Raw genomic sequence first — 14,393 nt, forward strand, 5'->3', positions numbered from 1 at the left:
CGCTCCCCGTGTGTGCCCCAGCCATATCCGGATCTGGCGAGCTGGGATTCGAACCCAGCCCCCGGTGGGCAGCATGCACTAGTGGCCAGTGCTTAGACCGCTACACCACCGTGGGGCACCGTGTACTCTACTCTTGTGTACTTCATATTCGATGAGCTGATTATCTCTCGTGTACTTCATATTCGATGAGCTGATGATCTTTCTGTGTGTGTCAGTGTCTTGGGCGTATCTGTCAGTCACATGTATATTATACGGTAACCGATGTTCAGTGCTGTATGCGCGTTCCGCATGTTCTGCTGCAGCTGTAGGATATCTTGGTATTTGATCACCTTCTATATAAAATCACCTGCTCGGCTTTAATGACTTAATCTCTATTTAAAAACAAAAAATGTTGCCACCCTCTAGTTTTTGTTGAAATTACGTCTTTGGTTTGAGTGCCAGTGCTGGTTTCATGTGCGTGCACGCGGAAAATCACCACCCCGCCACTTATGTGAAAAATCCTGGAGGAAACACTGCACACACACACACACACACACACACACACACAGTCTCTCACACACACACACACACACACACACACACACACACACACACACTCACTGTCTCTCAAACACACTAAACACACACACACACACTCACACACACACTCACAGCTGAGCTGTTGGAGGCGAGTGGACTCCTCCCTCACAGCCTCTCGTCTCCTTGACAACAGCGCCTCCGCCTGGTCAGACAGCAGAGTCTGTAGGTCCACCTCCACTGAGTTCATCTGCACCACCTAGACACACACACACACACACACACACACACACACACACACACACACACACACACACACACAGTTATATACACACCACCTAGACACACACACAGTTATATACACACACACACAGTTATATATACACACACACACACACACACACAGAGTTATATCTCTTCCAGACCTACATTTCGTTACGATTTAGGGCGTAGTTAGTTACAATATGTTACAATGTTGCAATTAACCTCGTCGTTTGTGTTTGCACTGCAATCGAGACTGAATCGCTCTCAACAGGCGCGCCACGCAAGGCGACGCGCTTTCAAAACAGTTTTGTGATTGGTCCGAATTTAGCGGGACATTTGGATTTCAGGAAATCTCTCTCCTCTCTCTCTCTCTTCGCCCGTCCCTTTAATCCCGTAAACGTATCCTAATCGAAAATGCAACATCATCAGCGACGACTGTGGGTTATTGCATTTACTGCTGTTCTCTGGTTCATGTTCTTATACCAGTGCTCAGTATAGAGTATTTTAAATGAACATTCGTAATGTATGTCTCTGATGTTCATGGTCAACTAAATCAGCCTATTTTGTGAAACAAATAATGCTCCCGCTAATGGGTTAACCGAGCATTCTCGCACCTAACGCTAGCTTTGAACTATTCATAGCAATATGCGCGTGGCAAAAATAATCTATTGCCTCTAAAATCACCACGAACAGAACGGCGGAGGTACGGGTAAGCAGGGCTCATGTCAGTGTCATCAAAGGTAAGAGTCGGTTTTCTTTAACTCAACTGATGCATTACCTTGCTGTTGTTGTTTACCGAATGCTCCATCTGACTGTCACACTGTGATTTTACTTGTGTAAACAGTTAATGAGTAACGTTAGCCGGTTTTGTGCGTGTACTCTCATGTAGGCCTACTTCGTAGCTTCGTAGCTTCGAGCTGATGATCTTTCATTGTGTGTGTGTGTGTGTGTATGTATGTATGTATGTGACTGTCAGTCACAAGTTTATATTCTACGGATGTTGTTCAGTGCTGTATGCGTGTTCCCGGTTCCATGTGTACTCTACTCTTGTGTACTTCATATTCGATGAGCTGATTATCTCTCGTGTACTTCATATTCGATGAGCTGATGATCTTTCTGTGTGTGTGTGTGTCATGCGCGTTCCGCATGTTCTGCTGCAGCTGTAGGATATCTTGGTATTTGATCAACTTCTATATAAAATCACCTGCTCGGCTTTAATGACTTAACCGCTATTAAAAAAAGAATAATTGTTGCCACCCTCTAGTTTTTGGTGAAATTACGTCTTTGTTTTGAGCGCCAGTGCGCGTTTTATGCTCGTACACGCGAAAACTGACCGCACGCGCACTCGACGCACCCGCACGCGAAAACTGACCGCTCCGCCACTAATGTGAATAATCCTGGAGGAAACACTGCACAGAGTTATATACACACCACCTAGACACACACACAGTTATATACACACCACCTAGACACACACAGAGTTCATATCCACCACCTAGACACACACACAGACAGCCAGCCAGTCAGTCAGTCAGTCAGTCAGCCAGTCAACCAGTCAGTCAGCCAGTCAGTCAGTTAGTCAGTCAGTCAGCCAGTCAGCCAGCCAGCCAGTCAGTCAGCCAGCCAGTCAGCCAGCCAGTCAGTCAGTCAGTCAGTCAGCCAGTCAGTCAGCCAGCGAACCAGCCATTAAATATTATTACTACAGTCTGGTTTGATACCACCCATACAAAACAACCTAATACTCTAACCCTAACTTAATCCCTCTGACCTTCTCCTCTCCTCAGGTCTCTACATAGAGGATGACCTCTGACCTTCTCCTCTCCTCAGGTCTCTACATAGAGGATGACCTCTGACCTTCTCTGCCAGACATTCCACCAGGTTCCCCACGTAGAGGTTCATGTCCCGGTAGAACTGCAGCTGGCGGTCAGAAGACCCCTCCTCCAGGTTCTCCAGGCTGGTCCGGGCGCTCTCCATGTCCCCCTCCATCCTCCTCAACTCTGCCTCACGGGCCCGCTTCACCCCCCGCAGAGACTCCAGCCTGGAGGAGAGGGAGGGAGGGGGGGGGGGGGGAGAGGAGGAGGGTAGGGAGAAAGGGGGGGAGGGGGGGAGAGAGAGAGGGAGGGAGGGAGGGAGAGAGAGAGGGAGGGAGGGAGGGAGGGAGGGTGGAGGCACCGAGGGAGGAATAAAGAGGGCAGATCATGAGGATATAGCTCATAAGGGTAGTGGTGGCCTAGTGGACAGTGAGTTAGACTGGTGATCAGAAGGTCATGAGTTCAAATCCCACCTGGGAACCCTTGAGTAAGACACTCAGCCCTAAATTACTCCAGGGAGACTGTCTAACCCTCAGTTACTCCAGGGACACTGTCTAACCCTCAGTTACTCCAGGGAGACTGTCTAACCCTCAGTCTGTCTGTTAAATGGTTAAAAGCGTCTGTTAAATGGTTAAAAGCGTCTGTTAAATGGTTAAAAGAGTCTGTTAAATGGTTAAAAGCGTCAGTTAAATGGTTAAAAGAGTCTGTTAAATGCAGTGGTGTGCCGTCAGGGCCAGCAAGGCCTTCTCTGCTGGCCTAAACATCATCAGAATATACATTTTATTTTAATATTTTTTTTCCACAAATATGTATTAATGATTCCCCATAGTCTATTCTCTTCATTTCATAGCTTTCCTCTTGGTTGCGCTGCTTCCAGTCTCCGATTGAGATTTGGAGGGCTGGCCTTTATGTTAGAGCTTTTATCCAATCAAAATGTGTTGCTAGGGGGCTCCAAAATCTGCCCGCCTGCACGATAAACGGTGCCGCGGATACGACCTGTAACTTAACGTTGGAACGAGAAAACCTGTGGCGTACCTAGTAAACCTACGTAGATGCGAGCAAAAGCAACAACGGCGCCTGCTGTAAGGCTCAATGATGTCAGCACCCAGCACGTCTTTTGATTGGATACGCACTATTGATACGCACTATTGATATTCACTATTGAGATGCGTAACTATGCCGGTAGATGTGAAACTTTTGAAAGTGCGCAGGGAAACGGAGCTCCACAACGAAAGCTTTCGTTGACTGATCGATAATACTGATCGATTGTGTCCTGTTTTTGGGTAAACAATAACTTTCATTTAGGGGACACGATAAAAGCGCCGAGTCCACAAACAGAGGAAACTACGTTGAGCTTCTTTCTTTTCTGGCTGAAAACAACCCAGATTTACATTACCACCTGTCCACAAACAAAGTGTTTACTGGGACGTCAGGCAAAATACAAAACGACCTGATTTTTGCTATTGCTGAAGTGATGGGAGAAGAGATCAAAATGGAGATTAAAAAGGCACCCTTTGTCGCTATTATGGTGGACGAGACGGCAGACGTGGGTAATGTAGCGATCTTAAAGATGTTAGTTTAACACTCTTCATTGTAAATGCGGATTTATTGATTAAAAATGCTTCGGAAATATTAATATAACTCTGTTGTACTTGTCTGACTATGTTAAGGTGATGCAACGCCCGGTTATACTGTGTTTCTGTCTAGTTTCTAGAGCCATGGCGTCATAACGATGGTATTAAGAGGTAGAATAATTCAGGTAGGAATGTGTCGGACATCACTGAAGGCCTAGGTGTGAAATGCACCGCCCGCCACTGGTTAAATGGTTAAAAGCGTCTGTTAAATGGTTAAAGTATTAAAAGGAGAAGTTAAGTGACTGACCTCCCAGTGATCCTCTTCCTCAGTGAGCGGAGGCTGACCGGGGGCAGCACCTTTGGGATCTGAACCCTCTTCTTCCGTCTGCCCCGACTGGACACACTCCCATCACTGCCTGGACTCTGAGGAGAGAGGGGGGGGTACAGCTGTTACAGATGGTGGGGGGGGGGGGCACAGCTGTTACACTCCCATCACTGCCTGGACTCTGAGGAGAGAGAGGGGGGGTGTACAGCTGTTACAGATTGGGGGGGTACAGCTGATACAGATGGTGGGGGGGTACAGCTGTTACAGATGGGGGGGGGGGTACAGCTGTTACAGATGGGGGGGGTACAGCTGTTACAGATGGGGGGGTACAGCTGTTACAGATGGGGGGGTACAGCTGTTACAGATGGGGGGGGGTACAGCTGTTACAGATGGTGGGGGGGGTACAGCTGTTACAGATGGGGGGGGGTACAGCTGTTACAGATGGTGGGGGGGGTACAGCTGTTACAGATGGGGGGGGTACAGCTGTTACAGATGGGGGGGTACATCTGTTACAGATGGTGGGGGGGTACAGCTGTTACAGATGGTGGGGGGGGTACAGCTGTTACAGATGGGGGGGGTACAGCTGTTACAGATGGTGGGGGGGGTACAGCTGTTACAGATGGGGGGGGGTACAGCTGATACAGATGGGGGGGGTACAGCTGTTACAGATGGTGGGGGGGGTACAGCTGTTACAGATGGTGGGGGGGTACAGCTGTTACAGATGGGGGGTACAGCTGTTACAGATGGTGGGGGGGTACAGCTGTTACAGATGGTGGAGGGTACAGCTGTTACAGATGGGGGGGGTACAGCTGTTACAGATGGGGGGGTTCAGCTGTTACAGATGGGGGGGGTACAGCTGTTACAGATGGGGGGGGTACAGCTGTTACAGATGGTGGGGGGGTACAGCTGTTACAGATGGGGGGGTACAGCTGTTACAGATGGTGGGGGGGGGTACAGCTGTTACAGATGGGTGGGGGTACGTACAGCTGTTACAGATGGGGGGGGTACAGCTGTTACAGATGGGGGGGGTACAGCTGTTACAGATGGGGGGGGGGTACAGCTGTTACAGATGGGGGGGGTACAGCTGTTACAGATGGGGAGTGTGGGGGTAAGCACAAAGAGAGGGGGAGAGTGTTCGTGTTACAGGTGTGTGTGTGAGGGGGGAGGGGGGTAGGAGAGGTGTGTGAGAGGGGGGGGGGGGGGGGTAGGAGAGGTGTGTGTGTGTGTGTGTGGGGGGGGGGGGGGGTTGTTACCTGTTCTCCAGGAAGTCTCTTGACGCCCTTCCCTATCTGCTGCTCCTCCCAGAGGGTCTGGGCCTCCTGCTCCTCTGAGTCAGAGCTGCTGTCCCCCCGCTCACTGCCCCCTGCCCCCCCCAGGACACACAGAGACATCATAAGACACTGTCCCCCCGCTCACTGCCGCCTGTCCCCCCAGGACACACAGAGACATCATAAGACACTGTCCCCCCGCTCACTGCCCCCCCAGGACACAGAGACATCATAAGACACAGTCCCCCCGCTCACTGCCCCCCCAGGACACACAGAGACATCATAAGACACTGCCCCCCCCCCCCGCTCACTGCCCCCCCAGGACACACAGACATCATAAGACACAGTCCCCCCGCTCACTGCCCCCCCAGGACACACAGAGACATCATAAGACACTGCCCCCCCCCCCGCTCACTGCCCCCTGCCCCCCCCAGGACACACAGAGACATCATAAGACACTGTCCCCCCGCTCACTGCCGCCTGTCCCCCCAGGACACACAGAGACATCATAAGACACTGTCCCCCCGCTCACTGCCCCCTGCCCCCCCAGGACACAGAGACATCATAAGACACAGTCCCCCCGCTCACTGCCCCCTGTCCCCCCAGGACACACAGAGACATCATAAGACACTGTCCCCCCGCTCACTGCCCCCTGTCCCCCCAGGACACAGAGACATCATAAGACACTGTCCCCCCGCTCACTGCCCCCTGCCCCCCCAGGACACACAGACATCATAAGACACTGCCCCCCCCCCCCGCTCACTGCCCCCTGCCCCCCCAGGACACACAGACATCATAAGACAGTGAAAATATTCAACTTTCTCTGTGAAAATTGGAAATGTGTTTCTCCCGTGTTGCCGACCTGGACTCACTCGCTGAAAACTCACTACTGTGGTGAACGAGCCTACTGAGATGTTCCTGATGTGTTACAGTATGAATGTCTGTCTTTAAACGTGTGCGGTTATGAATGTTAGACGTCCTCCGTGTTTATGTTGTTTCTGTCACCCTGCAACCCCCCCCCCCCAGGGACAGAGATGTCATAAGACACTGTCCGTCCCCCCCCAGGGACAGAGACACCATAAGACACTGTGTCGTCCCCCCCCCCCCCAGGGACAGAGACGTCATAAGACACTGCCCCCCCCCCCCCCAGGGACAGAGACGTCATAAGACACTGCCCCCCCCCCCCAGGGACAGAGACGTCATAAGACACTGTCCCCCCCCACAGGGACAGAGACATCATAAGACACTGTCCCCCCCCACAGGGACAGAGACATCATAAGACACTGCCCCCCCACACACACACCCACCACCCAGGGGACAATATAATACATATATCTTCATGGCTTTTGCACTAGATCAAAACAGAAGCACCCTCTTTTCCCCCCCCATGTCCTTTTTCCCTCCTCCCCCCTCTCCTCCCTCCCCCCCTCCTCCTCACCCAGCTTCTCAGTGATTCTCTCTCTGATGGTTCTGGACCGCGGGGCGAACTGGATCCTGCGCTGGTGGTCGTCCGGCTCGTCGTCATCGTCCGGCTCGTCCCCCCCCCTCCCCCGTGGGGAGGCCAGGGACCCCTGGGAGCTGTGGGGGCTGCGGGGGCTGTAGGGGCTGTAGGGGCTGCCCTCCCTGCCCCCCCTGCCCCCCCCCAGGGGGAGGTAGTCTCTGTGGGTGCGCGCCTCCTCACGCTGCCTCCTGGCATCCTTGATCCGTTTCGCATTCGGGATCACCACTAATTATACACACACACACACACACACACACACACACACGTACATATATACACACACACACAGACGCGCGCACACACACACACACACACACACACACACACACACACACACACAGACGCATTTTTGTATCTTTATTTGCGTTCACATTTTACAATAAAATTCTTGAACACAAACATTAGTAGCTGCATCAGCATAGGACACTCGGTTGCTCAATGTGTTTCAGTCTGAGTCTAAGACAGGTAACACCTTCTCCTCCATATGTGTTTCAGTCTGAGTGTAAGACAGGTAACACCTTCTCCTCCATATGTGTTTCAGTCTGAGTATAAGACAGGTAACACCTTCTCCTCCATATGTGTTTCAGTCTGAGTGTAAGACAGGTAACACCTTCTCCTCCATATGTGTTTCAGTCTGAGTGTAAGACAGGTAACACCTCCTCCATATGTGTTTCAGTCTGAGTCTAAGACAGGTAACACCTTCTCCTCCATATGTGTTTCAGTCTGAGTGTAAGGCAGGTAACACCTTCTCCTCCATATGTGTTTCAGTCTGAGTATAAGACAGGTAACACCTTCTCCTCCATATGTGTTTCAGTCTGAGTGTAAGACAGGTAACACCTTCTCCTCCATATGTGTTTCAGTCTGAGTGTAAGACAGGTAACACCTTCTCCTCCATATGTGTTTCAGTCTGAGTGTAAGACAGGTAACACCTTCTCCTCCATGTGTGTTTCAGTTTGAGTGTAAGACAGGTAACACCTTCTCCTCCATATGTGTTTCAGTCTGAGTGTAAGACAGGTAACACCTTCTCCTTCATATGTGTTTCAGTCTGAGTGTAAGACAGGTAACACCTTCTCCTCCATATGTGTTTCAGTCTGAGTCTAAGACAGGTAACACCTTCTCCTCCATATGTGTTTCAGTCTGAGTCTAAGACAGGTAACACCTTCTCCTCCATGTGTGTTTCAGTCTGAGTCTAAGACAGGTAACACCTTCTCCTCCATATGTGTTTCAGTCTGAGTCTAAAGGCCGATTTAAAGTTCTGCGGCGAATTTACGTGCGTAGCTTACGTAGCCTCTCACGTAGGTCTCGCACTTTACACTTCTGCGTAGGCCGCGCTGCAATTACACCGTCACATCGCTAGGTGGCAGTGTGTTTTCTATGCCCCTGTGCTGTGCCTCTTCCGGTTAGAACTCAACGGAGCTCAAAGCGGCATAATAGCGATATTTTTGTTGTTATGCTTGTTGTAAATAAAAGTTCGATGATGCATTGAAATGACATTAAACTAAGATAATACGATGGTTATCATAATTTTTCAAATCTTTATTAATTAGTAATTACAGAAAAAGTAAATTACATTTCTGTCATGGCTTCCGCATTTTGGCCGACGAGAGAGTCGGAATCATGTGCTACCAAGCGGACCAATCACAGAGCTTATGGTTGCGTAGAAACTGACGCGTTCTTAAATTTTTGGAGATGTGCACGTTAACCCTCTCCGTAGGCAAGGCGGGCCCACGCGGGACAACGCAAGGCTACGGCGTTGATTTTAAGCAGAAGTCTAAGTGTGTGTGTGTGTGTAGGGGGACAGGACGACCAACCTGGTTTGTGAACGGAGGACCTGGAGGTTTGGGACGAGGCTAAACTGGACGTGGTGGATTTGACATCATCATCATCATCATCATCATCCTCCTCCTCCTCCTCCTCCTCCTCCTCCTCTCTGTCTCTCTCCGGGGAGAGGTCTTGACCAGATCCATCGCTCCCTGATCGTTGCCGTGGAGACGCGACAACCGCCGCCGCCTGTCTCCTGCCTGTGACGACAGAGAAAGGACCGGCCTGGTTACCACGGTGACCAGCCAGCGGCCAGTCAGAGCTCGTGCTTTCGTTTAACACTAGGCCAGCCAGCCGTGCCTATGTCACCTACTCTTAGAGCCGCCTCGGGGGGTCAAATAGACCCCCTCTCTTTAGAATTGCTACTTCTAAATCTGCTACTTAAAACACAACGTCCACTAGTTGGCCGCCTTGTAAATTAGCCTGCCTCCTACACAGAGAAAACTGCAAAATAGCTTAAATTGCAATTTAGAACTAATAAACTTTACTTTATTGGGTTACTCTTATTATGACTATTTGGTGATGTAGTTCAGCCACCTGGTATTTCCCTCTCCAAATATGAGGACCATCAGAGTGAGCATTCTTAACTTATAGGCTATTATGCCACTTATCCCCCATTCGGAATTTGACTATCAGAGAAGAGGTAGGCCTATGCCTAAAGAAATCTCATTTGCCATAGAACTGTATGAGATATTTCCATACAACTACTGGTTAGTGTTCAATAGCACCCTAGACAATTCGGTAATGGTAAAATTTTTAGGGATTTCAGTTTTTCTGATAAATGAGAGAAAAGTGATGGAGTCCTATGTTCCTGTCACCAAAAAGTGCAATTTCCGTCTAAACTAAAGCTAAGTTCACAAGACTATAATTCAGTATTTATTTAGGTGAATAGTTGTCTGACTATTTGGTGATGGAGGACAGCCACCTGGTTCATACCTCAGCAAATCTGAAGAGGAAAGGAGTGATCATTCTCAAGTTATGGGCTTTTTTGTCACCTTCCCCATATTCGGCCTGGTCTAATTTGGCTCTATATTTTCCCCAAAATAAAATTTGACAACAATCAATTTCATTAATGGGAGACCCTAAAGATGAGAAAAATCATTGTTGTCATTTGTTCTACCTCGGGTAGGGGTATCTCAAAATCTGAGGGCCCTTCCTGCTAGACTACAAGCTCCCGTTAATGTTTCAGTTAATTTCTTCAGTGGTACAGGAGCAGCATATAGTTGTCACAAGCCCAGAGCGCCCTCTCGTGGCTGTAGACGGTAATGTTTACTCCTTGGTTCATGTCAGTCAGTATGAAATTCTATATATTTTGATATATAAGTCGCACCTGACTATAAGTCGCAGGACCAGCCAAACTATGAAAAAAAGTGTGACTTATAGTCCGGAAAATACGGTAAGTCAGTCCATTTACCATTTACCATCTAGGAGACGTCACAGAGCTTACCGGCGGGGCGGGGGGGGGGTCGGCGCTGGCGATCCCTCTTTCCTCCGGGCCTGGAAGACCACCGCTCTGTCTGACGACTTCTTCAACTTGAACTGTGACCCCTCGACTGATCAGAAGGAGAGAAGCATGTAGGTTTGGACAGGGACAGGGACAGAGACAGAGACAGGGACAGAGACAGGGACAGAGACAGGGACAGAGACAGGGACAGGGACAGAGACAGAGACAGGGACAGGGACAGGGACAGAGACAGGAACAGGGACAGAGACAGGGACAGAGACAGGGACAGGGACAGAGACAGGGACAGGGACAGGGACAGGGACAGAGACAGAGACAGGGACAGAGACAGAGACAGGGACAGAGACAGGAACAGGAACAGAGGGGGAGAGGGACAGGGACAGAGACAGGGACAGAGACAGGGACAGAGACAGGGACAGAGAGGGACAGGGACAGAGAGGGACAGGGACAGAGAGGGACAGGGACAGAGACAGGGACAGAGAGGGACAGGGACAGAGAGGGATAGGGACAGAGAGGGACAGGGACAGAGACAGGGATAGGGACAGAGACAGAGACAGAGACAGAGACAGGGACAGGGACATGGACATTGACAGGGGACATCAACAGGACAAACAGTACGGTGACGTTTAGAATACTATTCACGGCCCTAACCCTAACCTAGGAGACCTAACCCTAACCCTAGCCTAGGAGACCTAACCCTAGCCTAGGCTAGGAGACCTTGCTTATTTGACGTGTACCCAACACGACAAAAAAAAACATGCTCTCTTTCTCTTTTTCTCCAGACGCTCTTAATCCAAAGCGATTTACAATTATGAATTACAGGGAAATTCCCCCTGGAGTAACTGAGGGCTAAGTGTCTTACTCAAGGACACACTAGTGGTGGTGTTCCCAGGTCTTACTCAAGGACACACTAGTGGTGATGTGGTTTCAGGCGGGATTTGAACTCACAACCTTCCGATAACCAGTCCAACTCACTATCCACTACTAGACCTCCACTACCCCCACCTCCTCTCTCCTCTAAGAGTCAAAGTCATACCTCTTCTCTCTCCTCTAAGAGTCAAAGCCATACCTCCTCTCTCCTCTAAGAGTCAAAGCCATACCTCCTCTCTCTCCTCTAAGAGTCAAAGCCATACCTCTCTCTCCTCTAAGAGTCAAAGCCATACCTCCTCTCTCTCCTCTAAGAGTCAAAGTCATACCTTCTCTCCTCCTCTAAGAGTCAAAGCCATACCTCCTCTCTCTCCTCTAAGAGTCAAAGCCATACCTTCTCTCTCCTCTAAGAGTCAAAGCCATACCTTCTCTCTCCTCTAAGAGTCAAAGCCATACCTCCTCTCTCCTCTAAGAGTCAAAGCCATACCTCCTCTCTCTCCTCTAAGAGTCAAAGCCATATCTCCTCACTCCTCTAAGAGTCAAAGCCATACCTCCCCTCTCTCCTCTAAGAGTCAAAGTCACACCTTCTCTCTCCTCTAAGAGTCAAAGTCACACCTTCTCTCTCTCCTCTAAGAGTCAAAGTCATACCTTCTCTCCTCCTCTAAGAGTCAAAGTCACACCTTCTCTCTCCTCTAAGAGTCAAAGTCATACCTCCTCTCTCTCCTCTAAGAGTCAAAGTCATACCTTCTCTCTCCTCTAAGAGTCAAAGTCATACCTTCTCTCTCCTCTAAGAGTCAAAGTCACACCTTCTCTCTCCTCTAAAGGGCTCTGCACACAGCGTGCGATTTCTGTTGCGCATCAACGTTCCATTTTGAAGTTTGAATGGAAGTCTATGAGAACATCGCATTTACCCACACACGGCCCCGATTTTAATCGCACGGCGAACACTCGATTCCATTCATTTTGAATGGGACAAAGCACACGGCGTGCGAGTTTTGTCGCACTGCTTTGTCCCATTCAAAATGAATGGAATCGAATGTTCGCCGTGCGATTAAAATCGGGGCCGTGTGTGGGTAAATGCGATGTTCTCATAGACTTCCATTCAAACTTCAAAATGGAACGTTGATGCGCAACAGAAATCGCACGCTGTGTGCAGAGCCCTTAAGAGTCAAAGTCACACCTTCTCTCTCCTCTAAGAGTCAAAGTCATACCTCCTCTCTCTCCTCTAAGAGTCAAAGCCATACCTTCTCTCTCCTCTAAGAGTCAAAGTCACACCTTCTCTCTCTCTTCTAAGAGTCAAAGTCATACCTTCTCTCCTCCTCTAAGAGTCAAAGCCATACCTTCTCTCTCTCCTCTAAGAGTCAAAGTCATACCTTCTCTCTCCTCTAAGAGTCAAAGCCATACCTCCTCTCTCTCTCCTCTAAGAGTCAAAGCCATACCTCCTCTCTCTCTCCTCTAAGAGTCAAAGCCATACCTCCTCTCTCTCTCCTCTAAGAGTCAAAGCCATACCTCCTCTCTCCTCGGCGAAGCTGAGGACGGTCCCTTTCTGCGCCCGTTCCTTCTTGTTTCTACTCGGTTTACTCTCCGCGGACCGGCCACCGTCCTCCTCCCGGCCACCGTCCTCCTCCCGGCCACCGTCCTCCTCCCGGCCACCGTCCTCTGGGGGTTTCGCCTCCCGCTTGGAGCTGCAGGAGATCCCCCGACTCTGCGGCAACTTGGAGGAGGAGGGCTTCGTGGCTGAATCAGAAAGAGAGATAACTTTACATTAAATATGTCTACCATCATCCGCTGTCAAACAGCTTTCTTTCTTTGTGGCACTAGGTCTACTGTCTCTCTGTTGGGGGGGGGGGGGGGCACTAGGTCTACTGTCTCTCTGCTGGGGCGGGGGCACTAGGTCTACTGTCTCTCTGCTGGGGGGGGGCACTAGGTCTACTGTCTCTCTGCTGGGGGGGGGGGACTAGGTCTACTGTCTCTCTGCTGGGGGGGGGGGCACTAGGTCTACTGTCTCTCTGCTGGGGGGGGGGGGACTAGGTCTACTGTCTCTCTGCTGGGGGGGGGGCACTAGGTCTACTGTCTCTCTGCTGGGGGGGGGGCACTAGGTCTTCTGTCTCTCTGCTGGGGGGGGGCACTAGGTCTACTGTCTCTCTACTGGGGGGGGGGGACACTAGGTCTACTGTCTCTCTGCTGGGGGGGGGACACTAGGTCTACTGTCTCTCTGCTGGGGGGGGGCACTAGGTCTACTGTCTCTCTGCTGGGGGGGGGCACTAGGTCTACTGTCTCTCTGCTGGGGGGGGGGGACACACTAGGTCTACTGTCTCTCTGCTGGGGGGGGCACTAGGTCTACTGTCTCTCTGCTGGGGGGGGCACTAGGTCTACTGTCTCTCTGCTGGGGGGGGGCACTAGGTCTACTGTCTCTCTGCTGGGGGGCCACACAGAGACACACAGAGACACAGACACACACAGAGACACACAGAGACACAGACACACAGACACACACAGAGACACAGAGACACACAGAGACACACAGACACACAGACACACACAGAGACACACACAGAGACACAGACACACACAGAGACACACAGAGACACACAGACACACAGAGACACACAGAGACACAGACACACAGAGACACACAGAGACACAGACACACAGAGACACACAGAGACACATACACACACAGAGACACAGACACACACAGAGACAGACACACACAGACACACAGAGACACACAGAGACACAGACACACAGACACACAGACACACAGACACACAGAGACACACAGAGACACAAACAGACACAGGGCACTTGGAGGAGGAGGGCTTCGTGGCTGAATCAGAAACGTGTCTGGTCTTACTGTCATCTCCTCGTCTCGTATTCTGCTCATCTTCATCCCCTCGTCCCTCCTTCTTCTCCTCCTCTTCATCACTAGACTCTCCTCTCCGCTGTCTGAAGGTCCTCCGGCTTGGCTTCTTGTTGAACAT

At 50.5% G+C, this 14,393-nt stretch overlaps 1 protein-coding gene across 1 annotated transcript in view; it reads right to left on the reverse strand.

Annotated features, from left to right (window-relative positions):
• gcfc2 (GC-rich sequence DNA-binding factor 2) overlaps positions 1–14,393 on the reverse strand; it is a gene marked incomplete at its 5' end in the record, with an annotated part of 23,380 nt that extends 8,987 nt beyond the window's left edge. Inside the window, 7 exons of the mRNA XM_080527561.1 lie at positions 652–775; positions 2,635–2,818; positions 4,473–4,588; positions 5,744–5,853; positions 7,197–7,484; positions 12,919–13,146; positions 14,267–14,393. Coding sequence (XP_080383687.1) covers positions 652–775; positions 2,635–2,818; positions 4,473–4,588; positions 5,744–5,853; positions 7,197–7,484; positions 12,919–13,146; positions 14,267–14,393 — 1,177 coding nt within the window. The remainder of the gene's footprint in view (positions 1–651; positions 776–2,634; positions 2,819–4,472; positions 4,589–5,743; positions 5,854–7,196; positions 7,485–12,918; positions 13,147–14,266) is intronic.

The sequence above is a fragment of the Nansenia antarctica genome (assembly GCF_963989245.1).
Source record: "Nansenia antarctica genome assembly, chromosome: 3".
Lineage (NCBI taxonomy): Eukaryota > Metazoa > Chordata > Actinopteri > Argentiniformes > Microstomatidae > Nansenia > Nansenia antarctica.